The following is a 22,971-nucleotide window of genomic DNA, read 5'->3' on the forward strand; positions in this document are numbered from 1 at the left end:
TGGAGCATTGCGATATTAAACAGTTGGGATTCTCCAGTACATTTGTTTATATTTCAAGTATTAAGACGGTAAATTTTCTAAAGGTCCCCGTATTCTTGAAGCTCTCTTTGTGTTGTCGAACAACCCACTAACCCTGTACTAAAAATGAAACCATATAAACTGTAAACAATTTTTGTTACGATTGGCGCTCCATAGTAGATCACTAAAGGTGTTCTTAACTATCCAACTACGGTCTTCTCTTAACAAAATGGGTCTCAAGGCATTCCCTAATCAAAGACAAATTTTGAAATTTACGATTTAGGTTCATCAGAAATAAGATTTCGTGCTTTTTCAGGGCCTTTTCGTGATTCTGTTCTAAACAATTTGATATACACAGGAAACAAGTCAGGAAGGCAGGTGTATAGTAAGATAAATAGAAAATATTTATTTAAAAACAGTATTACCATACACTGTTATCATAAACAACCAATGAATGAGTCAGAATGACCAGTGTATTTTCCTATCCAAAAATGGCTTCCTTCTGGAAATCATAAAGTATTGGTAGCTCCAAAGGGAGGAAAAGATGCAAAATTCAAATCTTATCAGAAAATGTAAATGTTCGTAAAAGCACCATTGTGACTTTACAACATGGAAAATGTTTATAAACACATGTTTAAAATAAATTTATGATTTTCTTCAAAACAAATTACTGTTCTCATAATTTCTTTTTTCGTCGGCTATCACGTACTCCGATTCATTATTTTTTTGCAAAGATTCATAATTATTATCTTCTATATTCATTTTCGATATGTCCAGTTCTTGATAAGTTTTATCAACTGTGTCATCCTTTGGTCTCAATGATTGATAATTATCTTCTTTATTATTAATTTTTGATAAATCCAATTCTTGATAAGTTGTATCAACAGAATTTTTCCTAACTTCAGATGGAGATTGAAATTGTTGACAATTTTTACTAAACCAATGCCGACGATATTGAAAAACAATTAAAATAGAAACCAAAATTCCAACGATAATTCCAGATGTTAAAGTTATTAAAATAATGTACCATTCTGTTTTGCACTGTTTTATTCTCTCTTTTTGGTCATCACAAAGAACGTTGTCTGGAGAAGAAGCATAGAACTTAAAAATATGGAAAAAAATCAAAAGAGTTTATTTGTATACAATACTAAAATACATATGATAACAAGATTGGAGCATTTTGATTGAGCATTGGATAGATTGAATTGAACATTTCCATTAAGTCTAAGGCAAAGGTCGAGATATTAATTGCATTGTGTGGCTAGAGCTAAAGTTTGCTATAAAAGAGCGATATGCTTAAATTTTCTTTTAAGGATTTTTAGCATCTCAGGTAGCGCATGCAAATTGAACAGAAAGAGCTAATAGTATTTTAAACATAAATATAATTTTAAAGCATTGTAAATAAATTACCTTTCGTGTTGCAATCAGTAGATGAATATTTTGAAAGGAAAAATGCTGTTGGAGATTCATATGTTAACACATTTATTGGAAATCAACTCAAATTATAATGTCAAAGAGATGAAAATGCTGACAGAATACTGAATGACAGAAATATCTATCGAAAAAAATGATAATAATTGACCAAAAAGAACAAATCAAATGAAAGAGTGAAACTCATCTATCTCAAAAATTGATGAAGTAAGATTTTATTATCATTTGCGTTCAAATGGTAACTGCCCCGAATTTTTCTGTTCACGTTTCAAACGTCACGTTTGTCAGGCAAAACGTCGGGTTTCAAATTAGAAACGTAATGTATGCTTAGGAAAGTTTAACGTTTGAGGAAAAAATTGAACAGGTTTTGGTCATGTGATTAACATGTTTATACGATTTTACAATGATAAAATGTTGTAGCAACTGAAAATTACATCTGTATACCTTAAGCGATTTGCAAAGTTTGATAATTGACCATATACTATAAGAAAGAGCTGATTCAAACTTAAAAATCTGCGATTTGAACAAACGTAACGCTTACAAGATGAAACTCGACGTTTCGTCTGACAAACGTGACGTTTGAAACGTAAACAAACGCGAAAAATTCGTGACACTTAGCAGTTGATAATTTTACCTTTGACGAAAGTAGCATTTTAATTTTACCTTTGATGATAATAAGATTGTTAACATCAGAAAAATCATTTCCCAGCTTATTTGTTGCTTCACAACGATATGAACCAGCATTACTGAAGTTGAGAGAATAATGATGTATGTCTTTTTATTACTGATAACTGCACCATTATGATAAATAGTGTAGGTTGGTTCAGGATAACCATCTGATTCACAGGTTATTGTCACATTTTCACCTTTTTTTACTGACATTGGACTGATTGTGATATTGGTTTGTTGTGGTGGATCTGTAAAGAAGAAAATTAAATTCAATATTCTACACAAACATTTATAATGAGATCTGAAATGCTGTCTTACAAACTTACAAGTAGCTTTCACTGTTACTTCAATAGATTTTTCATCTTTAAAACGTGGATCATTACAACTTTGTGCTTTACATGTGTAATTTCCACCACCATTCAATGTAACATTAGTGATTACTAATGTCTTACTTACAACTCCAACATCACCAATTATGTTGTTATCTTTATCAAACCATGTGACATTAGCAGGAGGGATACCTCCTTCACCTCTACATACACATGACACATTATCACCTTTACTCACAACCAGAGGAGTTGAACAATTAATTAACGCGTTTGGTTTAACTGAAAACAAAAACAGAAAATTTTCAGTCAATATTCAAAATAAAGAAAATGAATATATGGTGAAAAGTAATTGATAAATAAAATCAAGTTATTTTAAATATAGCAATCCCCATTAGGAATTTAGGAAAGCAACATTTTACATAACTTCGATAAGTTTTATTGACTATAGGTGAATTGCAGACGATCCCCAAGGAGTGAAGTACAAAGATATTCTCTATTTTGGTCGAAATTTGAATCGTAAACACGAAATTTCCTTTCTCATATTCATCCAACATGTTATATATAAGAACACATTCTCATGACAAAACAAACAAATAGCTCATAATTGTCTTATTTTTATGGCATTGTGAAAAATTTGGAGTGCGGAGTACTGAATGTTTGTTTACAATTGAGAAATTTTTTATCTCTGCATTTTCCACCATGCTGGGGAGATGGATAGAAAATGCAGAGTTTCTTTATAAGCGTTTGTTTAGGCTTAGTTAATAATCATGTAAACTATGGAAAACAATGCTGAGAGTTTACGCTAAACAATCCAATAATAATTAAAACAGAGACTTTGTCGTGGTGACAAATTTGAATATCGCCTTAAAGAGAACAATTGCCATGGTGAATGGACTGAAACCAAATAAAAACCACGAAACCCTAGATAAAACCGAGAAAAAACTAACCAGAGAAAACAAAGAAAAAATCAAGAAAAAATTAAGAGTTCGGAAAATAACTTTTTTAGAAATCTAAGACACTATGCATTTAGGCAGACAACTCGTCAGGTGTCAACGTCTGTTATATGTTAAGGTTGGATCGACTTGTATATGTAGCAGTTGTTTTAATGACTACTCAATCGTTGGAGAACGAGTCCTCATCAAATAAAAACCAATTTAAAAATGAACTGCTTCTATCGACAAAGAGCCCGATCATTAGGCTTGATAAATAGCGCCTCTATCGTGTTTAGAGAAAAAGCAGACTTAAGACATTTTACGATTTAAGACATTGTGAACGGTCTTGAGTACCAGCACAGAGAGAACACAGTCGATAGATATCTAAAGCCAATTTCATACCAACTATATGACTTTGGATTAAGTAGATTGTTGGATGTTTAAACATAGACATGGTCCATCGTAAAATGGAGAACGGACGAAATTTACATGGTTCTCTTTTTTATATGGCACCAGAAATCCTTGGTCGATTAACAATGGCATGCCAGGATAGCTTGAAAAAAGGCGGATGCATTAAGTCTCTATGTATTATGCCATTTGCAATGATAAATCCAAAAGTAAGCTATCCTTGCTGTAAAGAATTCGAATACTCGGTGGCTTTCTTCGGACATTAAACCTTTTAAAGTCACTTGTCATCAAGAAACTACATTCAAAGCACTGCATATGAAGGAGCTGATCTTGATTTTGTCGTAAGTGATGCCAAGGACATTTGCTTCAAAGCCAAATAATCACGGGCTTTGAAAAATATGAAAATCAAATGAAAAATATTATGTGAAAAAATCTTCTGTGAATGGCAGAAGAGAACATCACTAACCTCCCATTAAAACAAACGATCAACGAGATCATTTGAAACTGTACGACTCTTCTGAAGCTAAGTTAATTTTACAGCAAAACAAATTGGTCAAATCCTCATACCGTTCCACAGAAGAGTGCATATCAGACAATGGTGCGTTGCCAAAGGTCGGTAGGTATGAACTTTTTGATGCTTTAATATGTAAGCAAGTAAACAATGAGAAATCAGAAGTTTGATTATATATCCACTGTCCATATACACTTTGAGTAGGAATACATCACAACTCATTGATCGATACACATCCTGTAGAGAAAAATCTTGGTGGAGATGATAATGGTATCCACGTGGCCACGAAAGACCTGCCATTGCATTCTTCTACGTTTTTAGTCAATACATTTTAAAACGTCTAAAATCAAGTGGATTGAAAGAGCAAGAAATAAAAAGTCCAGCGTCTTTAATATCGAACGCATTTAAAATCTTTGAGACTGGTAAGTGACCTTTACCATCTACACTATAAGAGTTGTCTCAAGGTTCACAAAAACCATCACTATGCTTCTGACCGTGTACTTGGTATGGTGAATAGAAAATTGCCATTTATTGAAATCAACAAAGGTTCAGACAGTGGAAGTATCAACAGTGATGAAAGAACTTCATTGGCTGATTTCACTTACTGGGTCACACGAAGGTTTGAGTGCACAGTTGAATAAGGACAATCGGTAAAACGAATGAACACTGTAAAACGATGAGCGGAACATATATAAATAATCGCTATAACAAAAACATTTCAACATAGGAATAGTGGAGAACTTCATGATACCAAAAAATTGCTTTCGGTTCTCGATTGGAACCCAAAAGACAAGACACCAAAAGAAATACTGATGATATTATTGAAGTACATGTAAGATACCAAATTGTTTCTCATAACGTGAGCTTCCTATTGGATATTGTCGACTTAGAGTCTAAAATGACTAGACTGGCCAAGACTTGGGCTCAATGAAAAAGAATGGTGTTCAACATTATTTGTGTATCTTTAAGGGACACCAAGGTGGTTTTGGCTGATGAAAGCTTTAAAAAATTGCACACAATAAAGAGAACATACTACAAAAACAATTCTTCACCAGATGTTATAAAGATTGTTTCACACTTAAAAGGTAAAGTTCAATTGGTAACGCTTGGTAAGGCACAAGTTATCTTTAACACGTAAAAAGAAAGAGTCACGATGGGAAAAAGGTTACTTTCGTTAGGTGTTTGATAAAATGCAAGCAGAGATTGCCATCGGATGAGTTCAAGAAAAGTGATCATAGCTTCTTGAAAAGGATATTTCTTTCGAAAAAATTTTCTAAGAAATTATTAAGCAAATTACTTTTATCTACTAACGATGAAAAAAGAGAATGAAGCTCTTTCGTGTGATGACGTCAAAGCGGCCATGTTGATAGGCAACTTAAAGGGCCTACGCTCAACACAATATGAAATCAATACAGATTCTTTTACCTATAGGAGATTTTCTACCAACATGGCGAGCAGTGAAAACATTCCATAACCAAGAATTTGTTTTTTGCAAGCAATGTCATCTTTATAGTTTGGAAGAAAAGCATTCTGCCACACAACCCCAACCCCATTGGGCATTCTTTGTAGCAGCATTTGCAGCTGAATCTGAATTCAGATCTTGAGTATTATCATCATCCAGGTTGTCGAGATCGGTGGTTCTTCCCGTGTCTTTCGTATGTACCCACGATTTCTTCTGTGTTCTGTTCCGTAGTCGCTTTTTACCATGTAGCTTCTGGGTGTTTGATGCTTTTGTATCATCGTTTCGCGAGTCCATGGTCATACCGAGTCTTGGTGAAATCTCACTCATTCACCTTCTTTCAGTTGTTGCGAAGCCTTGTCAGTGCAGTTATTGACGAACAGTGTGAAGTGTAGCTTGGTCAATAGGTTTGGGATACAGCTTACATTGTAAAGTAGGAATGGTTGATCAAAGCGGCTTGCGCAGGGCTCATACTGTCAATGGGGGTGTTACGATAGTCTAACAGCGCGATATATTCTTGTCGGTCTTGTCCATTCGCTTTGCATTTCTTGAGAATGTTCTTTACTGTCTGAACTGTTTATCTCACGTAATCCACCTGAGTGTGGATAACTCGGACTTATGGTGTTATGTATGAAATGGTAGTCTAACGCAAACTGTTTGCCTACTTTTGACGAGTAATGAGGCTGATTATCGGATACTATCGTTTCCAGAATTCCATGTCGACTAAATATGACTTCGTCTTGTTGACAAAGGTTTTGCTTTGGTGTTTCTTAATTGCCGTTGGATTACGACGTCATCGTGATGATACTCAATTTCACTCAGAGGTTGGTTGCTATTCAGTTAAAAACAATATTTGTAATGTTGTTGAATCTTAAAATTTTAGAGTTAGAGCTGGTGATTAAACTTTGGAAAACCATTTGTTCGAATGTGGCATGTATAAAAGAATATTGCCAAGACAAGCCAAAAAATATCATCAATTGTATTGATCAGGTAATATCGACGAGATAAAAAATAGATATAATTTTATCATGAAGCTGCGATTCTTCTCACAAAGAACAGTTGCCCCTCGTTCTACGATTTGTTGATTTTTAATGAATGCAATTTATACACTCACTATAGTCATCGACTAAATTCATCTGTCTGTAACACTCTTTCTAACGTTGAAATTAATAACATGTTATCTGTTGTTTCTCAAGCTGCCAATTTTATCAACATATCACAGACACACAACATGCCCCTAGTTGAGCACGTTAAAAAGTCAGATGTTCAGACCAAGAAGGCAAAACTGGTAAGTCTTTGTAAAACCAGATGGGTTGAGCGAAATTACATTCTTAAAACGTTGGAACGTCCATCCCTTTAATCAACACTCTTCAGGACATGATAAACAATGTAAACGACGATGTAAAGCCTTCCCTTGCTGCTGATGCTTCTCACTTACTTTCATTAGTCAGTCAATTTCATTTTATTGTTGCGCTAGTTTTTACCCGAAAGATTCCGGATGCTACTCTTCCAGTGCGCAATTGTTGCATGGAAAAACTATTGATGTTATGGATGGTTTTCATTTGATAACCACTTTCAAGAATGATGTAGTCAACATGAGGAAGAGCATTGATTACTATCATTGATTTTTAACAACGGCGATTTCGCTCACTTTGTAACCATGCAAAAATTGACAGTGAAGGTATTCCAAAATGCTTGAAATCGCATTTCTAGCACCTTATGTTTCAAAATTTCTCAAGGGAGAATGTCTGACGCCCGCTGTTTTATGGCTGACGTTTGAAAAATTCTAGAACCGTCTCCGGTAGCTAATATAAACTTTAACCCATGATTTCTTAATCAAACAATAACATGAACCATACGACGCATGCACATGGTTTGAATTTCTTAGTCCCCTAACGTTGCAACCACTGGTCTAATTATTTTTCTACGTTTCTAACTAAATAGATGTATTTCATTTTTATAACTAAATAGATGTATTTCATTATTTTTCTACGTTTCTAACTAAATAGATGTATTTCATTTTTATAACTAAATAGATGTATTTCATTATTTTTCTACGTTTCTAACTAAATAGATGTATTTCATTTTATAACTAAATAGATGTATTTCATTATTTTTCTACGTTTCTAACTAAATAGATGTATTTCATTTTTATAACTAAATAGATGTATTTCATTATTTTTCTACGTTTCTAACTAAATAGATGTATTTCATTTTTATAACTAAATAGATGTATTTCATTATTTTTCTACGTTTCTAACTAAATAGATGTATTTCATTTTATAACTAAATAGATGTATTTCATTATTTTTCTACGTTTCTAACTAAATAGATGTATTTCATTTTATAGCTAAATAGATGTATTTCATTATTTTTCTACGTTTCTAACTAAATAGATGTATTTCATTTTATAACTAAATCGATGTATTTCATTATTTTTCTACGTTTCTAACTAAATAGATGTATTTCATTTTATAACTAAATAGATGTATTTCATTATTTTTCTACGTTTCTAACTAAATAGATGTATTTCATTTTTATAACTAAATAGATGTATTTCATTATTTTTCTACGTTTCTAACTAAATAGATGTATTTCATTTTTATAACTAAATCGATGTATTTCATTATTTTTCTACGTTTCTAACTAAATAGATGTATTGCTTTCATTAATTTTTAAATGAAAAATATAAATTTCTAAAACTGATAAGAATATAAAATAATAAAAAAGGACGACTTACTTGCAACGAAAACTCTGACTTTGGATATAAAAGGAGATAACAGACTGTCCTTTCTTGCTAATCGAAACTCATATGTTCCATCATAACTATGAGTGATATTTCTTAATTGCAGCGTTGAAGGTTTGGAGACGTCATAATTTGGAAGAATTGGTTCATTAAGATTTATCAATGACAAATCCAGAGTGACAATGGCCAACAGTGTTGATTGTGAACCATCACTACTACCAGTAAAAAGCCAATTTCTACTGGCCAAATCGTTTAAATCATCATCAAATGTCCATGTTATATTTTCTGTTCCTCCAGGTAAAAATGTGAAACTTGTGCCAGGAGGAGGTGATAGAATTACTCCTATGATAAGATAAGAAAGATAAATAAATAAAAATAGGTACAAAGTGCGTACATATGGTTTCGAAATAATTTAAATGTTTATTCAACGTACATAAAAATATACGAGAATTTATAAGAAACTTTACGAAAACATCTTTAGTGAAATCCCAAAGTTATATCATTTCGTAATAACAAAAATAAGCAACATCCTCAAGAAATCTCTCCAATTTTAACGATAAATTCATTACAATTTTAAATGCAAACCATTTTTGAGATAATTTCTATTTTTAACAATTGTCTTTCAAACGTTTACTGAAAAATCAGACAGCATTGAAAATTATACAAATGTATTAAGCCTGGGTAGTTTTGTTTTTACTCTTGTGCTCATAACATTTTGATAGGACTTAATTGCCAACGATTTGTTCCGATTGAGATTAATTTTAAACTTATGTTTAATCTTTGAACGCAGAAGGATCACAAATAGGATGACATAGCAAATATTTCATATTCGATAACAGAAATGTCAAATAAATAGACTTTAGTTATCATAAAAATCGATTAAGTGTAAAGTGCCACAAGATTCTACGTAATTTAGGGCCACTACGTTTTGTGCTGAACATCAACAATTGGCCATACTGTTTAACAAAAACAAAACCTCCATTGTTTGCAGGTGACTCCATAACTTATCTAAAGGCTGCTTTAAATTCTAATTAGAAAACCTTTAGAAAACTTGGGGTTTCACTTGATCAACATTTGTCTAGGAAATGTAACACTGATAATATTTGCAAAAAAGTCACATTAGGGATTTATCTCGAAGGCTTATGTCAATACACTTATATCCGTACACAATGCAAAAGTTCGTCTTTACTTCAATAATTGTTGCATATTATGGGATACGATTAGTGCTAATAAAAAAAGTAAATGGAACTTTATGAAATTGAATAAACTAACTGCCTCACGAGGACACATTAGCTGAAATTTCAAGAATTTTTTACAGGTAGTTGACGTGATTAATAAAATAATTATCGCATTCAGTTTTGCATGATATCTACAATGATTGAAGCCTCGGGTTGCATTTATGCCTGTCTAAGATTGATAATAACAACCTCTCCCTGAGACAAACTTTGCCTAGATAATTCTCAATATCATGCACAACCTCACCAAATAATTATTTAATGTGTGTCAGCTATGTGCATGTTTTACTTATATTTTGTTACTATCACAAAAGCTTTTCTGCTCCTGGAAAGTTCAAATAACCTCTACAAGCAAAATATACACAGTAATGCACCAGGGGGATTAGAAATGTGATCAGGAAATTTAAATCTCATATTAGGGCAAAACATTTCAACACAGTGGCAATTTGGACTTTCTTTGAAGTTTGCAAATTGAAAAGCAACATGCTACAATGATTACAAGCCTGTCACTAACTATTAAAGCAATGATTAACAACATAAATAATTAGGGAAACTCTCTGAAGCTTTCAAATTTAACTTTACGTATAAAAATTTTACTAATAATACACCTTAAACTGTTGAACAATGACTTGCAAAATAAACCAGCTACAACTAGTGATTTGCGTTATAAAATAGCAGGAGCCAGAATTTGAAACCAGAGTTCAGGATATAAAGAGAATATCAAGCCTTATTAATGCTGGAAGAAGATTTAAATGAACAAGAAGAATGTGACGTCTGTGTGTGACATTTGTGTACTTGTCCAATACAAGGAAAAAGTGACATCCTGAATCTTTTTCATGAAATCCGTTCATGAAAGTCAAGAGTGAAAAGCATAGACCAGGAGATATCAGGAAGGTATGGCGGCCATGGATAAAGACATAGAGGAAAAAGGAAAGAAAGGTTTAACTGTCAAGCTCAATCCTAAGGAGTCAGTAGCAGAGGACACTGTAACAAGTATCTCTACATGTATCTGTAAGAACCTTATTGATCAAAACTTATAAAAGATGAACATTACTTTAACCAGATATCAAAAGGCAGCAATCAGCTTCCAGCTATAATGATGTACTTGAGAAAAATTATAAAAACCCTAAAGTCTCAGAATTCACAAAAAAAACTTGTGAAATTGATAAGCAGGTTTTTTAAATCGACAAACAAGTTTTTTTCCTTTTAAAATTGAACTAAATGATTGCAAAATAGTTTTAATACATCAAGGCCAAATGTGATCTTTCTAAGCAAAAAAAGCAATACTACAGAAGAAGCTAAAATTGCTAGAATTGATGAACTTTGAAAACTTAATCGAAAAATGATGTCAAACTAAATGATTGAGGTCAATTTCTAATCAACAGAATATTTAGTGCATTGATGTATGAGTAAAGTCATGGGCATTTAAACATTGTTCACACATTGGTATGAGCATCAATTCATAAATAATAGCTGGAATATAAATATTTAATAGTTTATAATTTAGATTCATAATTGCACTACAGCCACATAGAGCAACATATTTTGTAATGGTGAAACACATTTGGTATTATTGCATAAGCATAGGTGCTATCACTATTTACTGCAAAAAATGTCAATTATCTTGTAAATGAGATATTCTTACTTCTTTGCTAAATAGCCATTATGTGCATGTATTTAAAAGATGAAAATACTGCAAGGTATTGCTTTTGGATTATTTTTAAGTGCAGAACTGGCTACGATGAGTGTTATTGTGTACACATGAGGACTTAATACCAGCAAGTATTTTAGTCAATTTAGCTTAAATTTCTAAGCAAATTCCACAGTTTTTATTTCACAAATACAAACATTTACTTCCTTAATGGTCTAATAAAAATAATAAATACCTTGACAAGATGAAATCCAACAGAACAAAACAAATGAAAGGAAGCCAAACTTTTCCATCTTGTATTCTGTCTATAAAGGTTAAGATGAAGATATGACTTAAGTCAAATCACAGAACTACTATGCAGTAATATATGATGTATTCCTTCATATTTTATGTATATTTTAGATTTCCCATAATATTCAAGGAAACAAGAGCATCGGTAAAAACTTACAAAAGTTTCGTTGGAATACGTTGTGTTTATACAACGTTTTCTACTTTGCGAAAGTACTAACGTACTTTCCACTATGATACAACTCAGACAACTCTTAATCCACAGGAAATTCCGTGAAATGTCAATAAAATTATTTACAAATGAACTGAGCAGTCAATATTTGATAACATTTTAAATGATTCACTTTACCTTAAACAATATTGAAGTAACTAAGCTGGTGAAAAATCTTCACGTATTTCTTAAATAAACCAGCTAATTTTCCTCTTTTTAAAATTATTTCCGGGTCTCATGTTGTGCAAATATTTATATAAGTAATGAAAAGAATGTAAACGCCTTGACAACGCTGTCATATGTAACAGAGGGATCATATTTTATCAAAACCTATCTCATGACAAGCCACGCAAATTGCCCAGAGTTGTTTTAAAAACAGAATACCAGCCATACAACCTTTATTCTGTAATTTTATCCTTAGATATGACTTAATGGTGCTTTTAGATGAATGTATAAATTGTGAAAGCATACTTCGACACGCTGTGCCAATATCCATTTCCTAATTGATTACAATGCTCTTGAAGACGATGAGCATCCACAAGTGGATTTTGTAAGAAAATCATTGTGAAAAATAACATCTGTATAAATCGCTTTTTCTGAAATATTCTTAGTATATTTCACAATTTTAATTCACAATTAAAAATTTCGTATACTTTGTCTACAAAGAATTCCAGATAGGAGGGGGGGGACTTTGGAATCACCAGGGGCCCTGGGAAAGCTTCATCCGCCCCCCTGTTTAGCCTATCTATCTTACCAATGATCTTATCCTGCAGTTTTTAGTTGAAAATACCAAACGTGGCTAGATTGAGAATGTTCTTGACGAGTCCCAGGCGGCATGTATCACTGAGAAATTTTTGATTTCGTAAAACAGTGAATCAAATGACAAATAACCAAGTTGTCCTTTAACTTTTACTACTTCAACCCAAGCGACTTTAATTCAGATGGTTGGACTGCAAACTTCTGTTTAGCAAAGGACTGTACATGGATGACGTCAGACGACTTTGCTCTTTTTAATCGAGTATATCAGAAGTTAAAATTGTTAAAAATAGCAAATACCATGGTGAATGGTTAAAATAATAACGTAATAGTTCTTAAAAGAACTGTTTAAAACCAGAACACTAACCCAACAATTCTAAAAGAACTGTTTTTAAAGCTGAAAGACACTTTGCATTAAGGCAGACTACTCATCAGACAAAAAACACCAAAATAAAAACTTACAGGCAATATACACATTTACTTTCTTTGTGTGTCAGCAGTATTAGCTACGATAGTAAATGTGTAAACACCACTGTTTGATCGACATTCTTTAACATCAGAGTTTCAGGTTCAAAAACTTGAAATGCTAAAGGTGATGAATCACATCGCGGTTCACCATTACCAGTTATCGTTACAAGTCGTTGCGCAGCAGTAGCACCACGAGGGATAAAGGACCAAACACGTACAATTATGGATGAGGTCACATCAAATCTCCAAGTTAACTGTGAAAAGATCCAGGTAAAAATACAAATCTTTGACCATCCAGGTTGAGATATTACTGAACCTAAAATTATCAATTGCATATTGCTACATCAAAATTAAATCATTTGTGGAAAAAAATAGATGCACAGAATTGAAGTTTTTGTTAATGGTCACAAATACCAAATATTTCTGCAAGTGATGGAACGGCTGTGAATATTGTCCACTGATGAGCATAATTGAGATGTTTGTTTGCTGAAAACTACCATTGATGTTTATGGAATTGAAGCATTGTTTACAAGAAGCAAGGATAGCACTATCCATTGTGCAATGACTCACACATTAAAATTTAGTTACATTTTGTTCACTAAATTGTTTTAAATTGCAGTTTGCTGTCTTCCTAGAAATTTTTAAATTAAAAAATTGCTATTACCGCCCAAGCTTGGTGAAACAAAGCCACTCAATGTTAGCTTGTCTTTGGGGCTAGGACAAATCTCACATCTACAGTAGACACGAAAATAAAGATGCAAAACAAATAATGATCACGAAATTGTTTTATTTGTAAACATCCCTTACACTAATGCATATGAAATCATTCAATTGTAAAGAAGCAATTTAAAGAGTTTTCCATCACACTCCTTGAAATTGCTTGATTTTTCTATCTAATTTCTACACTTAATTTCTATGTAAATAAAAGTTTAAATGGTTTAACCATGATAATTAAAATAACAAAAGTTAAACTACGACTAAAACTATTCTATTCAAAATGCTGTGTTAAAGTCAGTGTGTAATGTTGTTGCCTTATAAAGGCAAGTAAAATACATTCCCAAACTGTAGCACAGATGCCAAGATTCAAGTTTGTTCATGGCAAACGATTATGTACACAGACACAATCATAAAGTATTCAGTTTAGTAGTGTTCAGAGATCAAATCTAGATTATATAATGAAGAGCAAAGTTAATCTTTATAAATGTAGTAACAGTCTTTGCGTACTCTTGTTTTATTAACGACGATCGCCAGTTCTAAAGGAAATTTATAATAAGATTAAACTACCATATGAAGAGAAAGAAAAACATGATTTCGGCATTTTTTAAAAAAATATTCAACAAATGAATCAATTTTTACTTTTTTCTTCAACCATCAAAGAATGACGTCGAGCTTTGTGGATCTTTTCCAAAAGATAAAACTTACTATTCCTTCTTTTCGTCGTCTTTTTTGTCACCGCTTTTCTTGTCGTCTTTTTTCTCGACAGGTGCCAGTTTACTCATATCAATACTGGCGTATTCCGTTGGTGCAGGACGAGTTTTGTCTGGCTTTCTTTTAGGTTCATCTTTAAAGTCAAGGTAGGAGTATAACTAAAGAAAAAACACATAAAAAATGATAAAATTGAACAATGTATTTTGTAAATATAGAGGCTTTAAAGGGTCCAAAAAACCGACGAATGAAGATTACTTTAAACCATCACTGAAAGTTCAGGTAACTCGATCCAGGGCAAAGTATTCCCTCACGATTCAGTTTCAACATAGTAAACTGTGTTCGATTATATCGACTTGAACGGACAAAACAACTAACCAAGCATAAAATAACTAAGCTGTCAGCATAGTTGGAGGATTTGAAACTCCAAACTTTGTAACTGTCTGTATCATCATTCATCATTAAAAATTACATAAATAATTTAATCCTCGATAATCTGCATAATGCATTCAACATAGTCTTCAGTGAATAAAATACATGCACAGATCTTAATCAATATTCATGAAGAATAAATGACAAACATGCACAACAACAAACCGGATTCCCTTGTCTGTTTTCTTTATTGATAGATGCATATACAGGTGGTTTATTTTCTGACGGCTTGGATTCATCATTAGGACGATTCTTGTCTGTTTTATCATCCTTCACCGATTCATAACGACTCTCGTTGCTAACACCGGGTGCACCATCGAGTTCATAATGATATTGGTGATTATCTTCGTCTATTGGTTCAACACCTTTTTCACCACTGAAATATCGTGATATTGAAGAAAACTCAAATAATTACAACTTAGGCCTGTTTCAAACGTCGAACTTTACAAGCGCCAAACGCATTAAAGACAAAAGAAAATGAGATGAACTTCTTCATTATCTTTTCTTTTAAATGCGTTCGGTTCATGTTAAGTTCGTGTAAAGCTCCACGTCTAAACTAGGCCATAGTTTATACTGTACAAAAAAACCAAAGTTCCTCTAAGTTCTTCATAACAAAAACAACAAAGCAATTATCCATGGACTTATCCATACGAGGGCACATTACGTCATTTTTGTTCAATTTCTTAAAAAACTAATAAAAACGGCTAATGAAACATTTAACTCCGAAACTCATGCAAAGACAATTACAATAAAATAATCAACTTACCGGTATCCACTTTCTAAAATAAAAATAACACGTAAACAGATGTTTAATAATTTGACGTAAATGATAATTACAAAAAAAGGACAAAACATCATCGAAAGTTATCAACTATGAATTTTTTTATCAACTTACTTTGCATTGATTTATAACAGCAGAAAATGACAACAACTAGAATGGCGACAAGGAAAACCGATCCAACAGAAATGCCAACAATCAGAGCAATATTTGGTCCATCATCATCATCTTTGTCTAGAGTCGTAGGGCCAATAGAGTTATTGTTGCCATCATCTCTGCTTGTAGGAGTATTTTGGCCAACTTAAATAAAGAGTTGTGAACTTTGATAAATTTTATCAAACAGTCTTCTTGACGACCCCAAATTCAAACATTAATCAATAGCTTTTTAAATAGGTCTAGCAAATAGTTTGAAATAGCCAGAATGAAACAATGCGATATGCAAAAAAAAAATAAAATTCACAATACACACTAAAGTTAGTGTTAGGTCATACTAATAGATAAATTAATAAAAAACTTTAAAAAGCAAATGGTTAGACACACTCGCCAAGAATGATTGTTCCACATTAAAGAATTAAAGAAAAAAATGTTACAAAAAATGTTACCGTTGTTAGTGGGAGTGGAATTAATTGATGACGTAAAGGTCACAGTAAACGTCATCGATGACGTAATTATCGACGGCGATAGACTGTGTGAGCTTGACATGGGAGCTAGCACAATGACAAAAATTGTTCACATGAGAATGATTCCAATATTGAAATTCCTCCAATATTGAAATGCGTGCCACCAAATGCGTGAAAATTTGCTAGTTTGAAATTCCAGTCATTTAAGCAATTCACGCCAAGTAATCTATTTAAATTAATGAACTCTAGGCAATTTACGTTTATAAGCACTTTAATGATTATACTGGGGAATACATATAAGTTAAACATATTTTTACTGATAGTCATTGAAGAATATATATACATAGAAAAAAATGTTATGGTTAATGCAGCATGCAGACATTGCCAGTCTTTGCTTTACCACACGAGCCAGTAAAAAGTTATGTAATCAGAGCAATCTTCGTTGTTTACTGAAATTTTATTGTTATAAGGGTATTCAAGTGCATTCAAGAAGTCTAATGCTAATTACAATAAGATAAACATCGGTCTTTCACCTTTTGCTACCAAGAAAGTTCGTACATAATGCAAAATAAAAGTCCAACAAGTGATAAACTGAGGTTCTTAATTTTACCTTCGTTGACAGTGAGATTTTTCACTTGAGATGAATCATTTCCCAGTTTATTCTTTGCTTCACAACGATACAAACCAGCATCACTGAAGTTGACGGATTGAATGATGTGTGTTTTTTTATCGCTGACAACAGACGTGTTACCATAGCGGTAAATAGTGTAGGTAGGTTCAGGATAACCATCTGATTCACAGGTTATTGTCACATTTTGACCTTCTCTGGCTGACATTGGACTGATGGTGATATTGGTTTGTCGCGGTCGGTCTTAAAGTAAAATTTAATATTCCACTGTCACGATATTTGCAAAAGTCGATAATGAAATCTGAAAAAATATCTTGCAACCTTACAAATAAGCACCACTGTTATTTTAATGGATTTTTCGTCTCTGTAATTTGTACTATTATGACTTTGTGTACACACATACACACACATAGAAAGAAATTTTATTGTAAGAAGCAACGATTATTGTTACCATGACAAATAACTTAACATTACCATAAACAAATGGTAACCACTGCACAAAAAATCATAACGGGCAAGTTAAATATTGTATAGCTACACCAGCTTCCACAGTAACGTATTTGAAAAACTAAAACATATATAGCAACAAAAGTATAAATATAGAAGTTGAAGACTTACATTGCACAACTATTTCAATAGATTTTTCATCTCTATAATCTGTACCATTATAACTTTGTGCTTTACATGTGTAACTTCCACCATCATTCACTGCAACATTAGTGATTACTAATGTCTTACTTACAACTCCAACATTACCAATTATGTTGTTATCTTTATCAAACCATGTGACATTAGCAGGAGGGTTACCTCCTTCACCACTACATACACATGACACATTATCACCTTCATCCACAACCAGAGGATTCGAACAGTTAATTGTAACATTTGGTTTTACTGAAATTAAAAGCAGAAAATATTCATTACTTATATTAGTCACGATCAAAAAATGAATATTGAGTTAATTAGTCAGTGTTAGGTGTATTTATTTATGTTAGGTGTACATTTAAAAAATATTTCATCGGCAAAGTGTAATTTTTCTGATAACACAACAATTTTACTGATTACAATAATGCGAGAATTCGCAATGAATGCAAATGGCTTTGACTCAAAGATTTTTTATTGCGTTGCAATATTATTTAGATGGCCATATCAGGCTATCTGGAAGACAGAAACAAACTTGGATGAAAAAATATTTGAGCCCACATGCATTTTTTAAACAATACATTTTCAATACACTTTCAACGAATAATTGTTCTATTTTTTTACAATTCCTGGTTTAAACTGCTTTCCTTTAGTTGCAATTATATGAAAAAATCAATTAACTTCAATAGAACAATTTTACCACCTGTTATTGTCTTCTATCGGGGAACAACTTGTATTTATGGCAGTTGTTTTAATGATGACAACTCCAGCTTAGGACAATTAGTCATAGTCAAAATAAAGCCAATTTAAAAATGAGCTGCTTCTATCGACAAAGGACCCGATCATTAAGCTTGATAAATAGCGCCTCCATCGTTTTTAGAGACTTAACACATTTTATGATTTAAGACATTGTGAACGGTCTTGAGTACCAGCACAGAGAGAACACAGTCCGTAAATATCTAAAGCCAATTTCATACCAACTATTTGACTTTGGATTAAATAGACTGTTGTATGTTCAAACATGGACATGGTCCATCGTAAAATAGAGAACGGACGAAATTTACATGGTTCTCTTTTTTATATGGCACCAGAAATACTTGGTCGATTAACAATGGCATGTCTGGATAGGTTGAAAAAGGCGGATATTGAGTCTCTAGGTATTATGGCATTTGCAACGATAAATCCAAAAGTGAGCTATCCTTAATGTAAAGAATTCGAATACTCGGTGACTTTCTTCGGACATTAAACTTTTAAAGTCACTTGTCATAGAGAGACTACATTCAAAGCACTGCATATAAAGGAGCTGATCTTGATTTTGTCGTATGTGATGCCAAGGACATTTTCCTCAAAGCCAAATCATCACGGGCAACACGTAGGACACAAAAATGACGATAAATACTAAAGCTTGCAACTTCTAAGCTATCCGTATTGGAGATGCGTTTATGTAAGAAGCCATCAAAGGAAAAATAATACGTGGAAAAATCTTCTGTGAATGGCAGAAGAGATCATCACTAACCTCCCATTAAAAACAAACGATCAACGAGATCATTTGAAACTATACGACTCTTCTAAAGCTAAGTTAATTTTACAGCAAAACAAATTGATCAAGTCCTCTTACCGTTTGACAGAAGAGTGCATATCAGGCAATGGTGCGTTGCCAAAGGTCGGTAGGTATGAACTTATTGGTGCTTTAACATGTAAGCAAGTAAACAATGAGAAATCAAAAGTTGGATTGTACATCCGCTGTCCATACACTATGTTTATAGTTAAGATGCAAAACAGGTTTCTCGTTGTTAACACTTCTGGTGTGCCGAGCAAGCACTGAAAAGTGTAAATAACGTAATAGGGAAACAAAGTCATTTGAAATGCATGATTAGTGATGAAGAGCACTCTTGAAAAAATGTTAAGTTAGATTTTAATAACAAAAGGAATGAAGGCGTTTAAAGTTATTAAGCAAAAGTTACTCTAGTAACAGAAGGGGTCAAAAACCAGATCTGACGGTAAAATAGAAAGAGTTTGTGACTAAAGAATGGGCAAGTGGAAAAATCGACATTGCAGCTAGCCAAATCTCTGCAGCGCGATCACCGTACAGTCAAAAAGATGGTGGCAACGAGTCACCATGGACGTAAGAAACACTGACAGCCAAAATTTACAAAGCTGACTGAACGCCAACTGCGGAAAATCCATCGCCAAGTAATGAAGACACCTTTAGCAACAAATATGCAGATATTTGAGGCGTGTGATATGCCTAATGTCTGCCGTACTACTCGTTGCAAAGTGTTATGTGAATGTGCCTGCATGAAGAATGCTGTGAAATATCCACCCCTTAAATCAGAGACACAAAACAAAAAGAATTGAATGAGCCAGAAAATACATGAAAGTGGACTTTTCAAAAGTCATATTTACAAATGAGTGCCGTGCGACTCTGACTGGGACCAAATTTGAGTGTCATCAGATCACAAGCCTCCATCCTAAAGTCTCGTCAGCAAGGGGGGGAGGGGTTATGTTTTGGGAAGTAATCATTAGAGACACTCATAGGGTCATTTCGCATTGAAGACATGATAAAAATCACAGCAACGTCGTGCAGTGCCTTCCCAGACAAGAATTTTCGTCCTTGGTGGAGGAAGCAGCCTCTAAGACTGCGGAAAACTCTAATATTCATGCACGACAATGCTCCTGCTCATGCTGCAAGGTGCACCAGTATTGGTTAAAGAAGATTGGCATTAAAGACGACAATCTAATGAAATGGACACACTGTTCTCCCGACCTCAACTTCATTGAAAATCTGTGGTCGATGTTTAATAAAGATGTGCATGTTTTTGGAACACAATACAATTCGCTCGACGAGCTTTGGAATGCCATCCAAATAGCTGCCAGTCATATTAGCAAAAATGCAATTAAAGTGTTGACTCATTCAGTTGATCGTAGATTATTATCTGTGATTAAAAGAGACGGGTGTTACTTCAACCATTGAGTCTGCTACGGTTAGTTTGTAAAACTTAATTTTTGAGTGAAGGAACAGCCTGAAATATCTTATCAAATGTTTTAATGAAGCGCGCTGATGTAGCTAAAATTATACATTGCTTTTATGCTGTGTATTCTTCATTCTTTCGGTAAATTTATGCGTTTTGCGTTATAGGACGAAACATGCATAATATCTTTTAACACCTTACATAAGGATATGTCGCATTAATCGTAAAATATGTGTAAAATAACCCAAACCATTTTTATAGCTATGTAGAACAGTACGTAGAACTATAATCACACTGAGAACTATACTCATCAAAAAAAAGCGAAAAAGGTAAGAAAACTGAAAATTGCACAATAACTTTAAACACAGTGTACACTTTTTGGTAGGAACACATTACAACTCATCAATCAATACACATCCTGTAAAGGAATATCTTGGTAAAGATGATAATGGCATCCGCGTTGCCACAAAAGACCTGCCATTGCATTCTTGTACGTTTTTTGTCAATAGCATTTTGAAACATCTGAAATCAAGTGGATTGAAAGAGCAAGAAAAAAAAAGTCCAGCGTCTTTAATATCGAACGAGTTTTCAAATCTTTGAGACTGATAAGTGACCTTTACCATCTACACTATATGAATTGTCTCAAGATTCACAAAAACCATCACCATGCTTCTGACCGTGTACTTGGTATGGTAAATAGAAGATTGCCATTTATTGAAAGCAACAAAGGTTCAGACAGTGGAAGTATCAACAGTGATGAAAGAACTTCATTGGCTGATTTCACTTACTGGGTCACACGAAGGTTTGCGTGCACAGTTGAATAAGGACAATCGGTAAAACGAATGAACACTGTAAAACGATGAGCGGAACATATATAAATAATCGCTATAACAAAAACATTTCAACATAGGAATAATGGAGAACTTCATGATAGCAAAAAATTGCTTTCGGTTCTCGATTGGAACCCAAAAGACAAGACACCAAAAGAAATACTGATGATATTATTGAAGTCAGCTGACTATTGAACAACATGCAAGATCATACCAAATTGTTTCTCATAACGTGGGCTTCCTATTGGATATTGTCGACTTAGAGTCTGAAAATGACTAGGCAGGCCGAGACTTGGGCTCAAGGAAAAAGAATGGTGTTCAACATTATTTGTGTATCTTTAAGGGACACCAAGGTGGTTTTGGCTGATGAAAGCTTTAAAAAATTGTACACAATAAAGAGAACATACTACAAAAATAATTCTTCACCAGATGTTATGAAGATTTTTTCATACTTAAAAGGTAAAGTTCAATTGGTAACGCTTGCTAAGGCACAAGGTATCTTTAACACGTGAAAAGAAAGAGTCACGATGGGAAAAAGGTTACATTCGTTAGATGTTTGATAAAATGCAAGCAGAGATTGCCATCGGATGAGTTCAAGGAAAGTGATCATAACTTTCCTTGAACTCATTTCTTTTCGAAGGATATTTCTTTCGAAAAGATTTCCTATAAATTATTAAGCAAAATTTCTTTTATCTACTAACGATGAAAAAAGAGAATGAAGCTCTTTCGTGTGATGATGTCAAAGCGGCCATGTTAGTAGGCAACTTCAAAGGGCCTACGCTCAACACAACATAAAATCAATACAGATTCTTTTACCTATAGGAGATTTTCTACCAACATGGCGAGCAGTGAAAACATTCCATAATCAAGAATTTGTTTTTCCCAAGTAATGTCATCTTTATAGTTTGGAAGAAAACCATTCTGCCACACAACCCCAACCCCATTGGGCATTCTTTGTAGCAGCATTTGCAGCTGAACCTGAATTCAGATCTTGAGTATTATCATCATTCAGGTTGTCATGGTCGGGTGGTTCTTCCCGTGTCTTGAGTATGTACCTACGATTTCTTCTGTGTTCTGTTCCGTAGTCGCTTTTTACCATGTAGCTTCTGGGTGTTTGATGCTTTCGTATCATCGTCTCGCGAGTCCATGGTCATACCGAGTATTGGCGAAATCTCACTCATTCACCTTCTTTCAGTTGTTGCGAAGCCTTGGCAGTGCAGTTATTGACGAACATTGTGAAATGTAGCTTGGTTGACAGGTTTGGGATACAGCTTACATTATAAAGTAGGAATGATTGATCAAAGCGGCTTGCGCAGGGCTCACACCGTCAATGGGTGTGTTACGATAGTCTAACAGCGCGAGATATTCTTGTCGGTCTTGTCCATTCGCTTTGCATTTCTTGAGAATGTTTTTGACTGTCTGAACTGTTTATCTTACGTAATCCACCTGAGTGTGGATAACTCGGACTTAAGGTGTTATGTATGAAATGGTAGTCTAACGCAAACTGTTAGCATTCTTTCGATGAGTAATGA

The 22,971-nt window shown here is 33.5% G+C and overlaps 2 protein-coding genes across 2 annotated transcripts in view; both read right to left on the bottom strand.

Moving 5' to 3' along the window:
• Window positions 1-399: 399 nt before the first annotated feature.
• The window catches only part of LOC124451702, a 55,696-nt gene continuing 33,124 nt past the window's right edge, over window positions 400-22,971 (bottom strand). The window contains exons 2-5 of the mRNA XM_047002320.1: window positions 11,625-11,694; window positions 8,498-8,845; window positions 2,445-2,726; window positions 400-1,100 (exon numbers count right to left, since the gene is read on the bottom strand). Coding sequence (XP_046858276.1) covers window positions 676-1,100; window positions 2,445-2,726; window positions 8,498-8,845; window positions 11,625-11,682 — 1,113 coding nt within the window. The 5' untranslated portion in view covers window positions 11,683-11,694 and the 3' untranslated portion in view covers window positions 400-675. The remainder of the gene's footprint in view (window positions 1,101-2,444; window positions 2,727-8,497; window positions 8,846-11,624; window positions 11,695-22,971) is intronic.
• Window positions 13,880-22,971, bottom strand: part of LOC124451679 (hemicentin-2-like) — a 140,802-nt gene continuing 131,710 nt past the window's right edge. The window contains exons 16-23 of the mRNA XM_047002279.1: window positions 17,614-17,889; window positions 16,978-17,238; window positions 16,350-16,454; window positions 15,865-16,047; window positions 15,736-15,748; window positions 15,135-15,345; window positions 14,535-14,698; window positions 13,880-14,365 (exon numbers count right to left, since the gene is read on the bottom strand). Of these exons, the coding sequence (XP_046858235.1) occupies window position 14,365; window positions 14,535-14,698; window positions 15,135-15,345; window positions 15,736-15,748; window positions 15,865-16,047; window positions 16,350-16,454; window positions 16,978-17,238; window positions 17,614-17,889 (1,214 nt within the window). The 3' untranslated portion in view covers window positions 13,880-14,364. The remainder of the gene's footprint in view (window positions 14,366-14,534; window positions 14,699-15,134; window positions 15,346-15,735; window positions 15,749-15,864; window positions 16,048-16,349; window positions 16,455-16,977; window positions 17,239-17,613; window positions 17,890-22,971) is intronic.

The sequence above is a fragment of the Xenia sp. Carnegie-2017 genome, unplaced genomic scaffold (assembly GCF_021976095.1).
Source record: "Xenia sp. Carnegie-2017 unplaced genomic scaffold, XeniaSp_v1 HiC_scaffold_24, whole genome shotgun sequence".
NCBI classification, from domain to species: domain Eukaryota; kingdom Metazoa; phylum Cnidaria; class Anthozoa; order Malacalcyonacea; family Xeniidae; genus Xenia; species Xenia sp. Carnegie-2017.